Here is a 22,500-nt window from a genome sequence, read left to right as displayed (position 1 = left end):
GCAGCTTATTGTATGGCAAACAGCACCACATGAACGATCACGTTGAGATTGATCGTTTGACCAAGTTCGATGCTTGAAGGGTGAACAGAAACCAGATTAAGGACCTTAATTAATACATGGTTCAAAACTCACAGAAAAGGTCTCTAATTTTAAAACAGCGTCCCCCAAAAAATATAAACTCCCAACATTATTGAATCAGTTTGTGATAACTGTAAATTAAAAGTCCGCGGTGCACCTACTATTTGGAAGAAACTATGAAAGAGAGTATTTCAGAAATCATAAAAGTTGGTCAAATGACCAATCTTAACGTGATGTTTAGTGTGGTGGTGTCCTTTTATCGGTCGGTTAAAATTTTAGAATGGCCAATTAAGGCTAAATTTTGGAACAAATGTGTCCAAAAATGCTGCTAGTATACGTAGGATCTGTAAAACATATTCCTCGCCCCAGAACAGAAATGGAATAATGATGAAGCAGGGTTAATGAGACTCTATCATGTCGCGACAACGACGTGATAGAGTCCAGACAGAAAGCCAAGAATGGGCCACGTTTGATGTATCAATAGTCTAATATGGCTCCGAGGCTTTCGGATCAAAATTGTAAATTTTTTAAGTTTTGTTTGTCTCTCAATTCCCAAAAGAGACTTGGATACAGTGAAAATGACACCAAATATAGAAGTTTGTCCGGAAAGCCTCGAAGCCATGTTAGAATATTAATATATCGAACGTGGCCTATTGCAACCGTGGACAGCTACTTCGACCTGGTTGGGTCTCGTCAGCACAGTATAGCACTTGTGTTGTGTGTCCGTGATACAGGCGAAAAATATCATGCATTGGCTGGGCGTACTCTTTCTCGCCTCACTTTTATATCTGATCTTAATTTACATAGACTTTTACGATTTTATTTCTCCGTTTTCTCCTTAGTTTTAGTTTCGATTGAGAAGATATATCAAACACTTAAGACAGAGGTTGACCACATTACCAAATACCTCTAGGTTCGTCAAAAATACTCCGCTACGCGCCGTATTTTAAACTCTGTTCTCGGTGTTTGGAAATGTATTCAAACACGGTCTTTCGTGTTTGATATGTATTACGTATAAATGCATGTTTGAGTAACTCCACCACCTCATATGTTATTCGCTCATGCGAATGTCATTGAATGCCAACTTTCGTTTCATGAAATACTCTGACTTGGCTATTACATTAACACCAAACCAAAATTTTGAATCAGTCTTTAATGATTAATGAACATTTCTTGAATATTACTTTCTCAATTGTAGGCAAGCTGCTTCTGCAAATTTGAATCTTAGCAGTTTATAGTTACGGATTTCCAGGTCACAAAGAAAGAGCTGTGTTTCTGATCGATAATTCGCTCAACTGTAAATGCGCGATCACGTCTTTCTCAACAGAGGAATCAGCCTAACTGCATCATCCAAACTATAAGTAATGCTGTTTGTTTAAATCAAAATGTATTTTCTTTGGAAATACCTCATTTAAAATACTATTTAGTCTTGTAGTTATATTTATACAACAGCTTTAGACTATTTGTACAAGTCTATTGAGACCTTAGCGAGAGATCCATAAGTCCATCGTAAGAAATTAGGGACCTATAGGAAATCACCGCGACGCCAACGAGAACGTCACCAGACAAAACAGTTAATGAGTAGAACAATAGTTCTGCTCGTGCGTTTGAAATCTTGGTACATTTCTTAACAGTCTTTTGCAAAAAAACAACGTGAAATGACCTAATGTTCTACGAGTTTTGGAGAACGCGAACCGCAGTGGCTAATTTTTCGTATCTTCCTTTGGATTTGAACTTTGTCATTGCGTATTTAGCCTGAGCAAGTTTTTAGACCGATAGACGTACTAAAAAGAACTGTACAGTTGAGACATTCGAAGGTAAAATATAAATCTAATTTTTACAAGGCGTTGTCTTCGGCGTCGCCGTCGTCATGACTAAAAATCCCTATTAAATTATGTCCTTTTCTCGGACCAGAGAATACCAAGAGTAATCTAAAAGGGAAAAAGTAATGACTCTCAAAGATTTAAAATTCGACTAGTTCTGGACATTCCTTCACAAACCAAGTTTGATAAAGATTAATCAACTTCCAATCTTGTAATCTAGCGCTTGTTCTCAAAAATACATGTTCTTTGCTGCTCTGTAGGATCTTTTTAGCCAATTTATTTGTTTAGTTGGTGGCGTTTGGTAATATAGTATAGACATTACGGAAGAGAACTTTCGACGATCAGCGGAGATCTGTTCTTTTAAGCATGTTCAGCGCACTGTCTTCGTCACGTTTTTCAACTTAGTGTTGATGTCGTCTTTCTTGAGCATTGATGTGCCACTCGATGAAGGCTTGACAGAGCTGCTTCCCGAGGCTTCTTCACTTCCTCCACTTGTACTGGCTCGGAAATTGTTTCGAGTTTCTTGGACTACGTCACCTCTATTTTCACCAAGGATAGGTTGCTCCTCATCATTTTGTCGCCTTCTCATTACTTGCTGCCAGCGGGCTCTGAGATCTCTCCGCTTGACGACAATTGCGATGATGGCAATCAATAAAACAATTCCAGTAACTGTCCAGGCGACTATTTTCTTAATGTCAGTGTCATCATGCGGGTCAGCTACAGATGTACAGAAAAAAGAATCGTGGCGTTTCTAAGGTATTATTTTTGCATTCAAAAGTGAAAACTACAGCTATAGGAAATTTAATTGAAAGGTTGTAACACTCTATTTATAGCCGACGAGTTCTCCCACCGTATACTAAATAGGAAAAACTACAGAAATCATTTAACTAATTTCAAGTCTTCTTTTGAAGTTGGGGGTGTAACAAAACGCTTAATGACGTGGTAAGGAAGCACAACTACCGTAAATGATCTTATAAACTTTCCCTCTTTTATAAACGCCTCCCATCCATTAAACGCCCCTCGTATGGTATAAAGTTTGAAATAGACGCCCTCTCTAATAAACGGCCCGTTTCCAATAGACGCCCCCCAAAAAAATCGTCTGAAAATCAAGAAAACGCTCTGTAAAGCAAAATCGCGCAATTTATTTAACACCTTGCTTGCTTGAACAGCGATGGTTTACGAATTGTATCCTGTTCGATCTCAAGTTCAAAGTACGGATATCGTTCTTTTATTTTGTTAATTTCTGTGCTCAGAATGAGGGCAATTTTCTTTCCGTTTTTTCTAGTTCGATAGCATTTAGGAACAACAACGCCCACTTCACGTTTACGTTCTCCAAAAACTGCGACAGTGAGGGAATTCGTGTCAGGAGCGTCCAGAAAACCAGGAAGCACTTTTGAGAGCTCGATAGGAATATGCCCAGCTAAATCCAAATTCCCCTCGGGGATACTACTTTAAGCACACCAACAGCATTTGGATCATTTTATAGTCATATAGTCATATCATAGATCAGGTCCTGCACAACTTCCTGCACATGTAAGCGCACGGTGAAGTAAAAAGTTCTAGCTCTCCAAGTTCCCATTATGTCCACATCTACCTCGCACAGAGGAGAAAAGGAGCGTAGCTTCACTGTGTCGTTGAAATACGAGGCGATAGATTACGCTGAGAAGGAATCAAACCATGCAGCTGCCAAAAAATCTAAAGTTGATGTGAAGCGTATCCGCGAGTGGCGCTAAAACAAGGCATCAAGGTATCATGAGCTCTAACATTGACAGATATAAGATGGCGTGCGGAGTGAAAGCTCTTCCCAGTTTTCGCAGTTTTGGTGCTTTAATTCCTCTGTTATTTATGTCTATGACCACAAGTTATTGGATTAACTCCACTCCAAGGCCAGAAATCCTCTTACTTAGCGAATTTGTACATACTGGCAATACAACTTTGATTAACTGGCGGACGAAACCTTCGAGTCTAGAAGAAATATATTTTGGAGCTAAACTGACTTACTATCCAAACAGCGAGTCCTGTTTTCAGCTGACGAGAATTAACAAAAGCAGGAATATTTCTACGAATCTTGGTCCTACAGTGGAAAACACAAGTAGAGTGAGTTCTATCAGGAAAGTGTGCGCTGGATGCCTTAAAGTTCTCGGGGCGAACCATAATGGCGTCGAGTGTTCGAGTTGTTCTTGAGTATTACATTACAAGTGTTCGGCCATGAGTAGGAAGGATCTATCTATTTATCTATCTATCGCTGTCACGGAACTTGGTGTTGCTTTACTTGCTCCTTGCCTCAATTTTCGGATAGCTTTTTTGAAAACTCCATCGACAACGCAAATTGCTCAGATTCCTTCACTTCAAGCGACGAGTCTGTTCTTTTGCTGACTGAGTAGTTCACTTCAAACATCAACGCATATTATAAGAGAAATTTGAAGATTGGTCACTTTAATATAAGTAGCTTTCACGGCAAAGCGGACGATGTTATAAACTTACTCAATGCGTGCTGATTTGATATTATTTTTCATGGCAGAAGGAAAAGTCGACGGGTCAGTGAGCAGCTCTCTTTTTGCTCGTCCAGAATATCGCATTATCCGCAGAGATAGAAAAAAGGGTGCTGGCAGCATGTGATGTTTCTTGCTGACTTTAGTATTGATATGCTGTCAGAATCTGGGTCTTCTGTCGGATCAAGTTATAATCTTTCGAATTTTTGCGACCATTTCTGCTTGGCAAACACAATATCTTCTCCTACAAAAGTCACAGCTTCAACGAAAACGTTGTTGGATGTTGTTCTTGCGTCGCATCCTGAGCGATTTGCCTCAAGCGGCACCCTTCATCTTGGTATTAGCGACCATGATTTAATTTACAATGCCGGTTAGAAAACAAAGACTACCTAAACCGATCGTATTGAAGAAGTATTGAATACCGATCCGATGAAAAATTTTGATGAGCCAGCTTCTCTTTCAACCTTAAGAGACACCCCATGGGACACTGCTTATGTGTTCGATGATTTGAATGATATTTGGTCCTACTGGGGAAGCCTTCTCAAGCACGCTATAGATGATCACGACCCAAGCAAGCGTGTGTACCTTAAAAGCAAGCACCTGCCGTGGATCAACCAGACTATTCAAAATCAAATGCGCTTCAGGAATCATTTGTATGGAAAATTGCGCCGATCCAAGACGAGTGAAAAACTGGAACAACTAGTCAAATGCAATGAGAACGTGTCAGACTGACTGCCCATTCGCAGTAGAGTTTCATAAGGGAGCCTTCTAGGCCCGCTTCTCTTCAATATCTTTGTGAATGATGTTCATAGCCCAGCTGGATCTTCCTCCCTACGTCTGTACGCTGATGACACGACGCAATATATCGCTCAAGAGTGTCCTGCTATACTCGAATCAACCTTGAATCAAGACATAAAGAAATTAACCGACTGGTTCACAGCGAACTATCTGCAAGTAAACACCAATATAGCTTAAACGGTGGGTAGTTCTCGTCATAGGCCCAGTTCTGACGCCGAACATTTCATGAGCCGAACCAAATATATTGAATTAAGTACATGAAAAGTTCGGCGTCTGAATCAGTTAAGAACGGCTATTTGAATTTGGAACGGCCCAGCCGTTCTTCCCGCCTAGCTCAGCCGGGAATTTCGGCTTTGGAACGGCTTTGATTCAGACGTCGAACTTTTCATGAGCCGAACCTAATGCATAACTTATTGTAACGTATTTTACAAGCAGTTTTTACTTTGCCTGAAAATCGCTGACATTTCGATGTGTTTTGGTTTAAACTAAATAAAGTTCGGCGAATTAAGTTCGACGTCTGAATCAACAGGTGTGCTTTTGGTAATTTGGGTCGGTCCAAATTCGAATTAAGTTCGGCTCATGAAAAGTTCGGCGTCTGAACTGGGCCATACATTCAATATTTGAGTTGATGACATGCCCATTGAAATTGAACCGACTCTTAAAATTTTAGGTGTAGCGGACCGAGACTTGTCCTTTAAGCCCCATGCTTACGATCGAGTTGGAAAAAGCATATGCTATGATAGCTGCTTCACGTAGGATTAAACGCTTAGTTCCATCTGACGTTATGATCTCTCTGTACAATAATAATAATAATTTCAAAACTTATAAGGCGCAAATGTCTATACAAATATATTAAAATGCGCCACAGGAAAAAAAATAGCTGAAAGATAAAAAGTTAAATCTGTTAGCATAATCTTAAAAAAAATAAGCTAAAAATAATTTATAATCTAAGCTAAAACTACAATCTCATAATCTAAGTGGTACAAAATGTTTTGTTAAAAAGGTGGGTCTTCAACTTTCTCTTAAAAGTGTCAATAGAAATGGATTCCCTGATTAATCTAATGATAACTTAATGATAACTAAGTAGGGTACTATCACCAGAACTTCTAAAATTATATTTAGATACAGGCTTAGGAGTAATTAGAAACCTTAAGTACGAAGGTGCTAAGCCCTTAAAAATCTTAAAACAATCAACAGGATTTTAAGTTCAATTCTGAACTTTACGGGCAGCCTAATAAAGCAGGGCAGCCTAATCTACTAATAAAGGAGTAATGTGACAATATTTACTTTCATTGCATATTAATCTAGCACACATGTTCTGCACACGCCGTAGCTTATTGAGTTAATGCTCCAGCAGACCATATTGAAGACTGTTACAGAACTCAATTCTGTTTGAAATAAAGGCATGAACCAGAGTTTTGGTGTCGTCTTAGATAGATATTTTCTTATGCGTCTCAGATTACACAAATAATGGAAGGCAGAATTACATGTTTTTCAAATATGGACTGCCATCGTCAGCTTGGAATCAAACTATGAGCCCAAGTTCCTTGCAGACGACACAGGAGTGATAGTTGCAATGCCGACACGAAGGCTGTTAATAGATACTTTAGCTAGTTGCTGCGATGTGCCAATGATCATGAATTCAGTTTTATCATCGTTCAGTTTCAATTTGTCGTTCAGCATCCAGTTACGAATGTCTTCGATACGAATGGCTATCGTCCGCATAGCAATTGATCTCTAAATTATGTTTGCCCACAATTTCAAATATCTTGCTAACATACACAACAAACAACAAATGCCCGAGGCACGAACCTTGAGGTACACCGCATTCCAAATCAAACTTCGTTGAGAGCGTGCCGTCGATTGAAACTTGCTTACTTCTGCCACTTAAATATGATGCAAACCAGGAAGGTGTCGTATCCCGAACTCAAAATGCAGACCCAAGCCTCTCAATTAAGATACCATGATCAATGGTATCAAAAGCCGCGCTCAAATCCAACAGAACAAGCAAGGTGACATGCTGTCTGCTCATCTTTAATAAAATGTCGTTTTTTTACTTTCAAGAGAGCGGATTCCGTGCCGTGAAACTTACGATATGATGATTGTAGCGCGGAAAATAAATATATTCATGTTGCCTACGTGCTACCACATATTGAATACTGTTGCCTGCTACTGCTGGGAGTCTCTACATCTTTAAAAATTACCATCGAATGTGCCAGTCACTACGCGATTAAGGTGGCTGAACACAGTTTTTGATACCTGTGTTTCATTCACCTTTTTCTCTAAAACCCTTCATCCCTCGGTCGTCAAAAATGGCAGCAAGCTAGTTAACAACACAAACTTTGGTTTTTTGATGGTTAAACTGACGTATGTGCCGTTGCCATGGCAACATGAATAAATAAAAACAGACCTTTAAAATCGGTTTTGTTTATTTGCAGAAAATCTAATCATTAGATTTTCTTTATAATTTGCATGCAACAAGCTTGTAACGATTCTCACATGTTAACACCATTTTGCTAATAATTTAACAGAGAGATCTTTAATTATCCCTTGTTGAAGGTTCACTGGAATATCTAGAATTTCCTTTGTTAAAGTTCAATTATTTTCAATACTCCAGTTACTTATTTCCTAAAGTATTTTCGTGCCAAATTTCGTGAAATTCTAATGAGCGGTTCTCGAGAAATAGGCGTATTTCCGAGAGTGCAATTTTCATTCAATCGCAATTTTTTGACTTACTACGCATGCGCTGCATTTAACTGGGTTCTTTCGGTAAGAAAGAAAAAGCTGAGAATTGCTGGGTTCTTTGCATCGCTACCTTTTCTAACATATCTTTGTAATAAAAGACTAAAGCCATCAATACGCTGCGTTCAATTATAGAGAAAAATAGCACAGATACTGCGGGTGTTGAGTAAATAAAATGATCGCTCTATTGACGGCATGTTTGTTTTTTGCAATCCTTGTGCGCGCGCTGAATTGCATCAGCAAAAGCGCGCGCAAAACTGTGTTCGGCCACCTTACGTCGTTACTGAACTCGGCTACCTATGATCTATGGCTAGGTAGACTAGCTATGGCTGCCATGGACACGCTTGAGCAAAGACGTATCATGCAATCGCTCATTACTTGGGCTTCCATAGGAAAGTCCGAGTCATGAAAATGCAAGCTGTCGGAGCGGGGAGGGGGGGTCATTGTCCCAGGCGTTCCATGCGTAGACCGTGGAAAGTGGGGACGTGAACGCGACATTGCTCGCTCTTCGTAACAGAATGTGGTGCCTTGCGAAGAAAGTTTTGGCAAGAATCGCGCCTTACTGACACTTCCATCTCACATACACATAGGCTTTAAGAAAGTCTCGGTCCTCGAATTATATTGCTTGAAAGCCAGCCAGGTAAGCAAAGCTCATGCTCGAAACGTTCTCGTGAGATAACAACTGAGCCGATCGCGGTATGACTTCAAACTACGAACTGAACACTGACAAAAAAATAGGTAGTTAATGACTGAATGTGGCTCCTGCCGTTATTATTGAGAACACTGCAGTAAAACAAATCATATTGCAATAAAACGAGCTAGATACGAAAACGTTTTTGGACTTGTTTCTTGCACCGCGCAAAATATGTCGATCTCCAAATTTGATAGGACTTTCGGTAAACTTGAATTAAATATCTTACCTCCAAGTTAGTTGGCTTTCTAGTAAGGTGCGGGGAAAACATAACATTGTGTGAGTCTGGAGACAATTTGTGCAGGAAAATTAAAACTTCGATTGTGCGGGGAATTGCGCGGGATTATTGACGAATCAATGTTCTTGCCAAGTCCTAAGGAAAATCTGCATTAACGATAGTTTAGCCAAATTTATTTCACTAGTAGTTCAAATATACTTAGCAGTCTTAGCAATCGCGAGTTCTTTTAGAAAACTGTGTCTGGCTGCTAAAGAAAATCATGTTGTGTGACACGAACTAGACGAGAATGAAACCAAAATAAATAGCAAAACAGAATGTCGCATCTTCCCGTTATATAAATGAGTCCCTTTAAATACTCTCGCCTTGAGTCAATAAAAATATGTAGCTTGAATATTTCTTCATAAACTGCGTTAGGGGTCGCAAATTCTCGGAAGGTATCCGCAAAAGACACTACTTGAAAGTTTCTGCAAATTATGTGCAATGTAATTTGACGCCCTGTTATTAGCCTTGTTTTCGCGAAGGAGTTTATCATGATTCGTTTTGGGCTCTCTCGAAAGAGGTTATTCGCCCTCCAATGGAGATATGACTCTTAAAAGGGTTTAAGATCGCAACACCGCGAAGATGTTCAGCTGCACAATCCACTCGGATCGCCACGATAGTAAATATCCTAGGGGAAAATATCCTGATTCGTTTATTTGCTTTTATTGTGTTCAATACGCGTACTTGTAAAGTACGATTTGATATTGCGGTACGAAGCCCGAGTAAACGCTCCTAGAGCGTCTAGTGTTATTTTTTAAGTGTTTTAGACTAGATGGCCCAAGTTATATTTCTCGGTTTTTTTACACCTAGGATAACTATAATTTAAGAGGAAGTGGCTTAAATGTTGTACAGCCACCATATAACACTCTTGTCATACACAACTCCTTTCTTTATAAGATTGCCCACATGTGAAACCAGTTACCAGCCATCACCAAACACTCGACCACTTTGACACAATTTCGTTCTCGTTTGAATGGTGTGGAATTTGCAGGGTGCCGGTGTATGAACTGTATTTTCTAACTCAAATTTTTAATATTAGGACTAGTGGCTCTTATGAATATTTTATATTTTAATTCTGATTTTATCTTAGCGAATATAGTAATTGTAAGTAGTAATGTGTTATTGTAAATAGTCGTGCGTTTTTGTCATGAGCCCCTGGCTCGGGAGATTGGGCAACCACTCCCTATGTTTGCGACTTAAAATAAAGTTACATTACCTTACCTTATCAATACAAGAACTGAAAGGAAAACACAAAGGGCAAGGAAGAGAAAGGCTTGATGGAAGTGGAAGAAAACTTACGGATGATAACCTTGAAGAAATAATTCTTGAATGGATCCATGGCAGAAGAGCAAGCGGCCTCCGAGTGTCACGCAAACTTATCATGATCAAGGCCGAACACTTGTACGATGAAAGATGTCCAGAAAGTAATCAAAGGAGACCTATGGCCAAACTCGTGGATTAAGTAATGTAGAGATGAAATATGTTGGTGAATTTGCAATTATTGGTGTATTATTAAAGGATGTTAAAAGAAGCCGGGTCCGTACCACGCAAGGTCGCACTTATCTCACAAAGCGTAGCCTTTTGTTGCACACACTGATTACAAACACATACGTCCAGAATAGCTAGGGTGGCAAAATTGCACCTGAACATGGCGTGGTAAAGGTTAAGGATTCCTGGGTCGCAGTCAGAGGACACTCCTGCCAAAAAAATCCATAGAATACTCTTCCCCCCCCCCCCCCCCACTCTCCCCACCCCCTCACCCACCACACACTCACAAACACACACCCAGATCTTGATGTTGATGTTTGTCTGCCTGCTGGGAAAATTTGCATGTTATCAAATCGCACGAGCTTACAGCCCTTTTTCATTGCATTTCACTCAAGGCTATAGGTAAGGTTTTTTATGAGACAGCACTTCTTAGCCGCTTGTCTCTATATATTGCACGTAAAATACATCAAAATAGGTAGCCTCTTTGGCAACCATTTTTAGCGTTGATCCAAAAAATCTGTCGACCTATAAATATGTGTTCCAACAAGCTCACAGGGGTTTTCTTTCCTTTCGTTATCTTTTCAATCAGGAAGCAAAAGTGTAAACAAAAGACAGGGTAAGAATCATTTAAGCTTATCAAAATCAATTATTTAATAATTTTTCTCCAAGTTTATGTGCATTTCACATCCCACTCAGAGTTCAGATCAATGTACTAAAATAAGCAAGACAAGTACAGAAAACACAATTTTAATCTACCCTTAACTCGATGTCGGTTGAAGGTGGACAACTCAACACGAAAAACTTAATGCTATAAACTGCAAAGCTTTGAACGAAGATCCTGCTTGATTGAACGTTGGATCTCACAGGAGATCTAATAAGCCAGACAAGTAAAGTAAAACGATAGTAAGTCAAAGACTACTGCAAGGCTGACACAACGTCGTATATTTAAAACAATATTTCGGCTGGCCTCAGGTTTAGATGTTACTAAATTATAAAAATGAAGTTGCAATATTATATAATGGTGCCGATGTTTGTCCTGTCGTCAATAGCTGTTTCGTTCATTAAAAATTGTTTCGCTCATATAAGTTCATTAAGGTTGACGACTTAAACACATTCTCATCAAAGTTTACCACATTAGTACGAGATTTATTCATTTTCAGGTCATTTTCCTGCAAACAAATGCTCATCTCCTGGTCATTTTTAACGCCTGGACAACTCAATTGCTCCTGAAATTCAGCCTTCAAGTTGGCCATAGTACTAATTCCAACATTCGAAGTCAACCCCACTTCACTTTAGCGAAACACCTAATATTATTATTGTCAATTTGGACTTTGAATAGTAACAGCGCAACTGTACGGTTACTATTCCAACATGGCGTCGGGCTCGGGCGCTCTCGTTTGGTCCGACTAATTACGAACGGTTTCTAAACCTGAGTGAGTGACACATCTGCATGTCGGAGTCCCCACAACAAACACGTTTCTACGCTTCGCGAATCCACGAGTTTAGAAATGACTTGCTTAAGGCGACCCGGAAGGCTGGCTTCAGAAGTATATGCTCCGAAATGGACTCTCACTGAGAAGAAAGACGACCACTGCCCAGCAAGAGGCACATAGAGTTATCTATAAACTGATATCCTATATACTACATGTTCACCGTCTTTCGCGACAACACGAAAATAAGTCTTCTTGCATTATAGCTATAGATGAAACGCCTGCATGGGATGATATGGTGTCCGACACTACTGTTGATAAAGTGGGAGCTGCATCCATCAAACTTGAAGACGACGGGGCATGAAAACTGAGTCATGGTCACGGTATGCTTATTTGCTCGGGCTAACGGAACAAAATCGAAACCGTTCGTTGTGTAACACCTGTCGCACTTTGTAATAAAATAGCTGTCGCACTTTGTAATATAATAACAAGTTGTCGCACTTTGTAATAAACTAAGCTGTCGCACTTTGTAACAACAAGTTGTCGCACTTTGTAATGAGCTTTAAAATTTCCTTTGAATAGGATGTTTGGTAGAAATTATATGACTTCACTAATCCCCCAGGGCACAAATAAGTTCTTCCTTGATATTTCGCTCTGCATACTAAACTGAGGGGACGAAAAAAAAGCATTCTCCTCCACGCTTCTCGGAATTGTTATTTTGGAGATCACACAGCTTGCTTAGCAACAATGGAATGCAGAGGGGAAATAACTCCTGGTAAAAATAAAAAGATGCGCGAGAGGGTTGAGTTCAAGGGTTAGCAAGGAAGATGGAGGCTCCAAGTGACTCGCCACTTGTTGCTCTATATGAAGTTTTTCTTTTTTTGTGAGGGGGGTGGGGGGGAGATAGTCACAGGACTTAAAATAGTTGCTTCAATTGTGGGTAAAAGTCGGGGTACCTTGAACACCATTACAAGACAAATTCCAAAGTTCTTCGAAATATACACGCAATGCAGTGTAAATGGTCTATAGGCCCGCGCAGTATATGCAAGCACGGTAAATTGTAAAGGCAATTTCCATCGGTAGTTATCTTGAATGCCTTTATTCCCTTAGTACCCTCCTGGTCTTGAATTAGGGTTGAGCTAAAATGGTCTTCTGCTGACCTGTTCTAAACTTTAATGTTAAAAAGTGTATCTTGGGTTATTCGACTGTCATATTTCTTTTGCAAATCTTCGACAAGACGTCTAGATGATGAGCTGGAGTCTCCCACCGTTAATTTATTTTTAAGATTCAGCAGGTCTTCGTGAATGCTGCTAGACATAAGGAAAGCTCACAGCAGGCAACTCACTGTGAGCAAAATAAACCTCTAATATAACCAATGACAGCTCAGATCGTAGCCAATAAAATCAACTGAGAAACAAAGGCCCAGAGTAGCACGATCTGTCAGTGCTCACGTGCGGAAACCCTTCCGATGCCACCGCAAATGTTTCGAAGGGAAACTTCATTTCAGAATGGTTTCAAGTTGCTCTGAGTAGGTAACACGTCTTTCAATTTGGTGTCAGTTTTGACGCCTAAGAGCCGCCTATTTCTATTCCTTTTATTTTATCCCTTTATGAGCTGCTCTATCGTGTTTTTGCAGTTTCGGAGTAGAAAAGAAAGGGGAATATTTTCATAAGCGATGAGGCTTACGAGACGCTGTTGCTGCTGGTACAAGGAAATTGTAACGTGCCGTGGCAGAACGCACACACGAACAGAGGAATGCGGTAGTGCGCTATTGGCGCCAACGTAACAGCTTGCACCTTGGACCTCAATCTACCCCAACACTGTACTTTGATGGCAAGAAAGTAGTTAAGAAGTCATCGATAGGAAGTCTTGTTGCAACAACATTTGATCAAGCAAAAGCTGGTGGATGTGAAAAAACTGCGGAATCGAGCCGCAGCTGACTTCGCAGGTCTGAGCGAAAGAAATATCCTACGAGTGACAAACAACGAAGCGAAGTATCGCATTCACAATGTCAAGTTCACAAACAAAGCTACACCAAGGCCAGTATTCGCCAAGATCGTTCAAGGTTAGCATCATATTGACCTGATGGACTTAAGCAAAGGGGCTGTCAACCACAACAAGCACGTGCACAAGTATGTTTTGAACGTAATGGATATTTTCAGTAGGTATTTGTAGTTGGGGCCGCTGGAAAAAAAGTCAAGCGAACAAGTTAGTCGGGCACTTCAGAGGATTTATAACGAGCACGGTCCACCGGATCGCTTCCAAAGTGACCTAGGAAAAGAATTCGAAGGGAAGGTTAGACCTCTTAGCAAACAATTACAAATAACGCTAATTAAATCGAGACCCTACCACCCGCAGTCCCAGGCAAAGGTTGAGAGATCGCATAGACGATTAAGAAAAAATTCATGTACGACTTAGCCGTATCTCTGGGCAAAAATGGGGTTAACTGGGGAGCGAATCTTGAGGACTACAACCGGATTTTGAATGAGGAATGTAAAGAATAACTTGGCTGGAGGTCTCCTTTCGAAATATACTACGGGCGGAAGTCAAATCAATTAATGAAGGCGTCGCTGGACTGTGTAGATTCTGATGATAACATCGTTACCACAGCGCCTAAAACATCGGGAATTGCCCGGCCACCTGAAGAAAGTAAAGAAGATCAGACAAAGAGCTAAGCTTTACAGCAAGAAGCTTAACGATGGAATGGTAAAGAGCCACAAGCGACGCCACAAAGCGGAAACTTTTAAAGTAAAAGAGCACGTCCTAGTACGGTACAGACCGCAAAAAGGAGGTAAACTTCCTCCGAAAAGAAGGTGTGTTGTTAAAGGTACAGTAGTAAAAAAGAGAAAACAAATCCTGACCCATAAAAAGTCAGGTTTAGGTCTCCTAATTCTTGTAAACACATAGAAAAATGGTTTTCGGTAGGAGACATCGCAAGGATTAGGAAACGCCTCCCAGGAAGCACAAACAAGGATAAGCAGAAAATAAAACAACTTCGAAAAAAATTGTACAAACCATTAACAGCCTGCGATCGTTTTCTGGACCTAGACTTTTCTGACATGGATTTGTCTCTCATGTACCATCCACCAGATGAAGGAAACTGTCACTTTGGGGCACTGTGCTTCTGGTTAAACCGTCTTGGTATACACAGATTACCAGAAACTGTCCGGGAAGAAATTGTGAAGTACCTGACGAACAATCCAAACGACAGTGAAGGTATGCCTTTGGAGCTTTTTTGCGGCCACGCCCTGGGCAGAATATTTACACTCAATGGCAAAGAATGGCACCTATGGTGACTAAATCACTTTACAAGCGACAGCAGATTTGTAAAATATTGCTGTAGTTTCGACTTTGGGACCTGATGCCACAGTGCTGATTTCTCCCTCTTCTAGCATACCCACTGCAAGAGTTCAGTGGGGCATTATGCGAGAGCTACGGAGAACACTACATATGTGTGGACGGCAGAGTGTTGCTGAAGGAGGAAGAAGAAGAGGTGGAAGATGATGAGCAGGAAGAAAGGGCAGAAGAAGAGATGGAAGATGATGGCCCAGATTTGTTATCTACTCAGGAGGATAACACACAAGGCCAGTATATAGGAAAGGAACGAGAGCTGCTTGAACAAGATCAACACCGTATACAAATACCCATCAACTTTATTGAGAGCCAGACCGCTGAAATGGCATTTAAGAACGACAATACCGTCCCCATAGAAAGGGTTCCGAATGAAATTTTAGAGAATATCCTTTTCGAGGACTTATTATCTTCAGGTTTTTCCTGGCCTAACCATGTATGCCGTATGTATAACAACCTATGTCAAGTCAACGTCCGATTTCGTGATATCACCCGTAGACTGGTTGCGATGCTGCAGAGTATTTACTTCTCTGATGGTGGTGAACTTGGCATCGTCAGCGTCAGAAGCCTACTTAAAAAATTCGGATCTTCGAGTGGCGTTAGGCTGAAGGTACGGCGAATAGTTGCCAGGCCAAATTGGGCAAATGCTTGGCTGGATCTACGATGTCGTGGTTTGGGATAGTTTGACATCCTCAACATTTTCTGGCGAAAAAATCAAAAGTAGCATTTTATTAAAATCTGCGTTGTTTGTTTTCAACAAAGCCATCTATATCTTACAATATAATTTGGAACAACAAAGATATTAAGATAGATAATAAAACAATATATTATTCAAATTATGTTAAAACAGGTATCCTGCTTATCAACCACTTGCAACTCAACAAGAATAATATAGAATCTTATAACAGTGCTAAAAGTAAAGGTTTGAAGCATACAAGTTTTTGGGTCTGGTCAGGAATTCGTACTGCTGTTCCTGCCCACCTGAAGGATTTGGATGTGACCGAAAGTGAACTAGAGAGCTGTTTGGAATTTCAATGTGGGGAGAAAAAGATTAATCCTACTGTATGTAAAAATAAACACTTTTATGAATTGCTTGTTTCGGGTAAGGCACGAGTCTCACGGGGCTTTGCTAAACTGAAAGAGGACTTTGGTTTAGCAGATTCAGCTGTTACTAAAGCGTTCATAAAAGTGAAGACTGTCTCATCCGAAATGTTTATCAGAAGCTTCCAATTCAAGATTTTAAATAATATCACTTTCACTAGTTCTCGTCTAGCCAAAATAGGTTATGTTCAAGACGGTTCTTGCGCATTTTGTAGAGTTAGCTCAGAAACTGTTAATCATTTATTTTATGAATGTTTTCATACTAACCAGTTTTGGAAAGATTTCAAAAATTTTTGGTTTGCACTTTCTGGTAAACAGGTTGAATTTTCCTTGCAGGATGTTTTGATAGGCAAATTAGATGAAGTAAGTGACTTACTAAATTACTTTTTAATTGTTGCAAAATGGCATATCTGGACGAGTCGTAAACGAAGTCTCAGCCCAAATATTACTGTTTTTAAAGAAATGATTAATATGAAATATAAGACTGAAAAGTACATAGCCTTAAAAAACAACACGCAAAGGAAATTTCAGACCAGATGGAAATTACTTATTGATAGTAAATTATGATTTCTTATACTATATAGTTCAAATAATTATATTATTATCAACGTTTTGTAATTATGTTATTGACACTTAATAATAGCGCTGTACTTTGTATTTAATAATGGAAATAAAAAAATTTTAAAAAAAACAACAAAAACAAAAACAAAAAAATCTGCGTTGTCATGCCCATCCAGAACAGAATCACCCATGGTCTTTTAATGACCATTTGCTTAAAAGAAAAAAACAGTTTCTTGAACTGAAGAGAGAGAAACATTTTGTTCGTTCAGTTGTTTGGTGAGTATTTCGAAACAACTAGTTTCCGTTTCATGTTATTGTTCGTTGTTGTTCACTTTTATTTTGATATCACTCTGGTTCAATGCAGTAGTACCAATATCACATAAACGGATTACGCTATGATGGTTGCTGTTTCGTGTTCTGGCTTATGTTAAAAGCCTATGCAATTTTTGAATTAAAATACGACACTATTTCACAATTAATCTATTTAACTATAGTTTACGGTACCTTCTTAGAAGACTCTCAGAAGTACAGCTGTTCTCATTACCAGCAAGATGTCCCCTCTACTCTTTTACTGATACAGGATGTCCCTGCAAGTTTCTTTCCAGTTTCTTCACCTCTAAAACTCCACGGAAACAAACCTTTTTTCATCCGCAGGAGATGCCGGTATACTTCAAATTGGAATCTTTACTTAAGATCTTAAAACCCCATAATAAAGACCTCTTTTATTACCTAAATTGAGCTATCATTTACAAATTAAACATGCAATAGGGTCATTTGCACGATAATTTAGACTAGTACCTAGCCAATGGAGCGGCTAAACAAAACCGATTTTTAAAAGTCATTATTCTTGATAGCAAATGTTTCTGTCACGAAACATCGTAGTCAAGAGAAATAACAATTGCGAGAAGCGTGGAGGAGAACGCGGTTTTTTTTTTGTTTTTTTTTTCGTCCCCTCAGTTTAATATGCAGAGCGAAATATCAAGGAAGAACTTATTCGTGCCCTGGGGGATTAGTAAAGTCATAATTTCTACCAAACATCCGATTCAAAGGAAAGCTTATTACAAAGTGCGACAACTTGTTATTACAAAGTGCAACAGTTTAGTTTATTACAAAGTGCGACAACTTGTTATTACAAAGGGCGACAGCTATTTTATTACAAAGTGCGACAAGTGTTATTATAAAGTGCGACAGGTATTACAAAGTGCGATGATTATTACAAAGTGCAACAGAACGCCTGTGTTTTCCTTTAATCGACGTATGAATGCCACCGATGCAAAGTGTGAAAGATGCACTTGTCAGAATTAACGTTGATCAAGTCATAATCCCCACTGGTTGTACAAAATATGTACATGCGCCAGACGTTAGTTGGAACAAACCGTTCAAGGTATTAGTTACCGCGCAGTATGATGAATGGATGGCAAGTGGTGCAAAGGAATATACAGAAGCTCGAAACATGTGACAGCCACAAAGGAAGACTATCGTCCAATGGATACTGAACGCCTGGTCACGGCTCTTATCAGAAGTGATTGTAAAGTCTCTCAAGTCTTTTTCATTGAATCTGGCAGTTGATGGCTCCGAAGATTAAATGATTCACGGCTTCACGGCTTCGAGAACGGCCAACCATGTGAAGAGGGATCGGAACAGTAACAAGCACAGCTCTCTGTGCTGGGTGATCCCAGCCTCCCAAACCCCTTTCGTTTCATCACTGAGTCGGATGTCGACGAAGCCAGTTGAGAAAACACTGATGATCCAGATGACGACGAGGACATTGATATAGAACTATGAACTTGCTGTTTACGCCGCATTGATATAAAACTATGAAGTTTTATGTGGATTTTGTCAGTAGTTGTTACGGTTAACTTGAATTATTAAATTCTTAACCTCGGATAATGCAATTCTAGCTTTCTGATTGGTTCACTGGGTCTCGGTTACCAGTCATTATACCTACGTTTGACCTTATATGGAAATGAATGCGGTAAATGTCGCTCGGCATAAACTTTTTCGCGCCAAGCCAAGTTTCGTCGACAAAAAAAAATGAAAAAAAAAAAAAAACAGATTCGGTGAGCTATCTACAGAAGAAATACAGGAAATTATGGATAATTCCGTCCCAGTAACAACAGAAGAGCCACAAAGTTCGAGATTAGATTATTTAGCGGTAGGTATACGTTAAGTTTCCCTTAAAAGTTGCAAATCAAAGTATGACCGTCGAGATTTTACCCATTCATGAAGATTATGTAACAAAAACAATGTGTACCTTAACAGAATGGCTTGCTAGTCCTGGTGGCACTAAATTTTCGAGACCGATATAAGAAATGTCAAAAGAAGAACTGAATGTTTGTTTGAAGTGTTTTTACACGTCTGCGAGAAAGAAAGATGGCACGTTTTGCAAAAGTTCATCGATTAAATCCATTAGAGCCGCCATTGATCATTTCCTTCACACGCCGCCGCACAACAAACCGTTTTCCATTATATCTCTGACCAGGCAAATAAATTATTAGAGCATTTGTAAAAGGCCTCAGTAAAACAAGCATCATTGCCGGTGTAGTCCATGAGAAACCAATTTCCAATGAGCAGATGAGGAGACCGTTCGACTTAAGCGAGCTTGGATTGGCCGAAAGAAAAAATCCCGCACAGCTACAGAGGACGACCTAGTTTCATCTCGGTCTCTTTTATGTCTGACGTGGACGAGAGAATCAACGACAGCCAGCGCCAACAATTCTGTGCTTGCGAAAAACTCCTCAAGGAGTTGAGTGTTTTGAGCTGAACCGAAGCCCGCTTCTTTACCAGTCACGAAAAACCATCAGGGTGACCTCGAAGATTCTTAAGATGAATCTGATGCTAAGATAATTCTGTCCCTGACCCTGAATCTGGCCAAAAATGAGCTCCACGCATACAGCTCGAAATGTGAAGGCTTTCAAAGCAAGGGAATCCTGAAAAAGGTCTTGTCGAGAATAACTTTGGCATAACGTCTGTGTCACGTGGCGATCAAAGTTTTCCGCGTCATTATTACAACGACAACGTGCAAGTACACAAACCTAATTATACACTTAGGTGGAGAGAGGCATTGCAAATTCCAAGTTTCTTGTCCATGAACATAACTTAGTGATCCTGCTCATGGCCAGAAGTACCCAGTCCGTTGGATGCGCTCTCCACCGCACTAACCATGAGGCCACCGGGCCTTGAACAGCTGTCGCACTGACTACAGTGAAAACCAGCGTATAAGAACCTAGGATTTTTCAAGTTAGCCTCCATAGGTTTTGATATAAATGGTGTTTACTGTGAAATTAGGCTACCTGCAATCATGGACAAAAGTCTTAGGACAAATTTGCACTTTTGGCGCTTTTGCGCACACGCCAGACGCGAATGCTACTTCACCTACCTAACCTCGCCCCCCACCCTCATAAAATTTTGAAAACAATTTCTTCTTCTTCAATTTCTCCTGATTTACAACATTGTATTGGGTGGGGAGGGAGAACAGTAACGCGTTTCTAAAAGAAAAGCAGTGCTTTTTTCAAACTTCAGTAGTAAAACACAGATAATTCGTTAAATTACCTATGTGTCTCGAGGACTTTTGTCCACGATTGTAGGTTCTTAACCAGGTTCTTACGTTTTGTTTAAAAAGAAAACAACTTGTACCCATGGGTGTGGCCTTTTTATTGAATCATTCACAGTACAGTATTGTGGTCTTATAACACTGCAAGTGTTCTGGCTTGTTTTGTTACCTTTTTTGTACTGCATGTATGTACTGTGTTATATTTGACAAAAACTCTATATTTTGGAAATAAGAACCTGTATTGAGATTTTAGCGTAGAATGGTTCTTTTGTGAAGGGTGCTATAACTGGAAAATTTTAGCCTAACAGGTTCCTAAATTTTAGGTTCTTATACGCGGGTTTTTACTATATTTCTCTTTAGTAAGTTGACAAACCTTACCCTTAGTAGGAAAATCTCACTAAATCATTAAGGTCACTCTATGCTTTCTTTGAAGACATACCGATCACCCACTTTTTGAGAGCTCTGTTTGGTTCACCCTGTTTACTATACTTTATGACAAAGCAATGAAGCACGAGCTTGCTCCACTATGAGACCTTATGGTTGTGAACGTGACTCATTGCTTATTATCAACTCACTTGTTGTTGGAGCAATGGTTGATGGAGCAATGGTTGTTGGAGCAATGGTTGTTGGAGCAATGGTTGTTGGAGCAATGGTTGTTGGAGCAATGGTTGTTGGAGCAATGGTTGTTGGAGCAATGGTTGTTGGATTCAATAGACAAGCATCTTCACATGCACATTTGTGCGTCAGGTTGAGTACCTGAAAACGGAAATATCAGAACGGGTCAAAATGGAATTTAGCAATAGATTTCTGATAAGAACAGCACAAATGGAATTATCGACCTTCTAATTACTTCATTAGCAAACATGCCAAACTTATTGAGCATGAGTGGAAAAAATAGCCGAGGCTTGCCAAATTCCTCCATTTTCCTTCTGCTGATTAAGATTTTGCTTGAGTCAAAATGTTCTGATGGTTCGAAAATTAATGATATGAGACAGACGTCTGATTGCTCGGGCGTGAAGACGAAACGTGTTGAATACGAAGAGAAAAAATATATATTTATGTATATAGATCTGTATAATTGAAGAGGATGAAGACAAACCCTTGACTGTCCCGGCTTCAATACGACAACGTTTTGGCTATTCAGTCTTCTTCAGGTTAAAATGAGCTTTACAGTAAAAAGCTTTTAAAAAATATTTTATATTTAAGAGTTTGTCTTCATCCTCTGCAATTACACAGATCTATAAAATTCAGAGAAGACACCGTATCCTTGGATCGTCTTACTGGGAGCCTTTCATTTGGTAAACATTTTACACTGCTTTTACTCATGTATGTATATATTTCTCACTTATTTATATTTATTTTTTTAGTCAGTCAGTCATTCAGTCAGTCATTCATTCAGTCATTCAGTCATTCAGTCATTCAGTCATTCAGTCATTCAGTCATTCAGTCATTCAGTCATTCAGTCATTCAGTCATTCAGTCATTCAGTCATTCAGTCATTCAGTCATTCAGTCAGTCAGTCAGTCTTTCAGTCAGTCAGTTAGTTTGTTATCTGTGCTAAGCTTATCTTAAATGTTTTACACATTTCATACAGAGATTACCTATAGGGTCATTGGGAAGGAGGCCCCACACGGACAAGACATGTGCTCGATCGTTTTAGTTCGTTCCTCTGTAGTTGTTGTTGTGCTAAAATAAGTATTGTTTTCACATTGTTTGTCTAGTTATCGCGGTAGTCAGAAAAGAACTCAGCATAAAGTTTTCAAGACACGCAGAGGCTGTCAACGTTTGTACGTACGCTGCTTTCCGCCCATTGCCAGATTAGCTTGGGCTATATGCAATTAAGAAAATTAAGTATAAAAGACCTGAAGCTAGAACTAGTTTTTTATTGCTTTGAATAGGAGAAGTTTTCGTTACATTTGTTCCCTTTCCTATATTTGCACGCGAGGTCTTCAATATGACGTCTTCAAGCAAATATGTTGTGTTCACTGAACAGTCAGTAAAAGGTTTCAAACTGTCAATTATTTAAAATTTTCAATCGATTAAACTTAATCGTTTCTTCATCACTTACAACTTCTTGGGGGTACGTGTTTCGCCATACTTTAAAGTCTCCTTTTTC

General features: G+C 39.6%; 1 protein-coding gene, 1 long non-coding RNA gene and 1 pseudogene across 2 annotated transcripts in view; 1 reads left to right on the top strand and 2 right to left on the bottom strand.

Annotated features, from left to right (window-relative positions):
- Positions 1-22,500, bottom strand: part of LOC149117105 (uncharacterized) — a 256,173-nt gene that overhangs the window by 27,839 nt on the left and 205,834 nt on the right. The window lies entirely within an intron of this gene.
- LOC110061629 (uncharacterized) overlaps positions 1,217-22,500 on the bottom strand; it is a 46,263-nt gene continuing 24,979 nt past the window's right edge. Inside the window, exons 5-7 of the mRNA XM_089282789.1 lie at positions 22,453-22,500; positions 20,961-21,141; positions 1,217-2,618 (exon numbers count right to left, since the gene is read on the bottom strand). The exon at positions 22,453-22,500 is cut by the window's right edge and continues 49 nt beyond it. Coding sequence (XP_089138915.1) covers positions 2,272-2,618; positions 20,961-21,141; positions 22,453-22,500 — 576 coding nt within the window. The 3' untranslated portion in view covers positions 1,217-2,271. The remainder of the gene's footprint in view (positions 2,619-20,960; positions 21,142-22,452) is intronic.
- On the top strand, positions 4,823-15,852 carry LOC149117130 (uncharacterized; annotated as a pseudogene).

The sequence above is a fragment of the Orbicella faveolata genome, unplaced genomic scaffold (genome assembly GCF_042242905.1).
Source record: "Orbicella faveolata isolate gen_17 unplaced genomic scaffold, um_ofav_v1 contig_12, whole genome shotgun sequence".
Taxonomy (NCBI): Eukaryota; Metazoa; Cnidaria; class Anthozoa; order Scleractinia; family Merulinidae; genus Orbicella; species Orbicella faveolata.
This window is presented reverse-complemented; position numbering and strand designations above follow the sequence as displayed.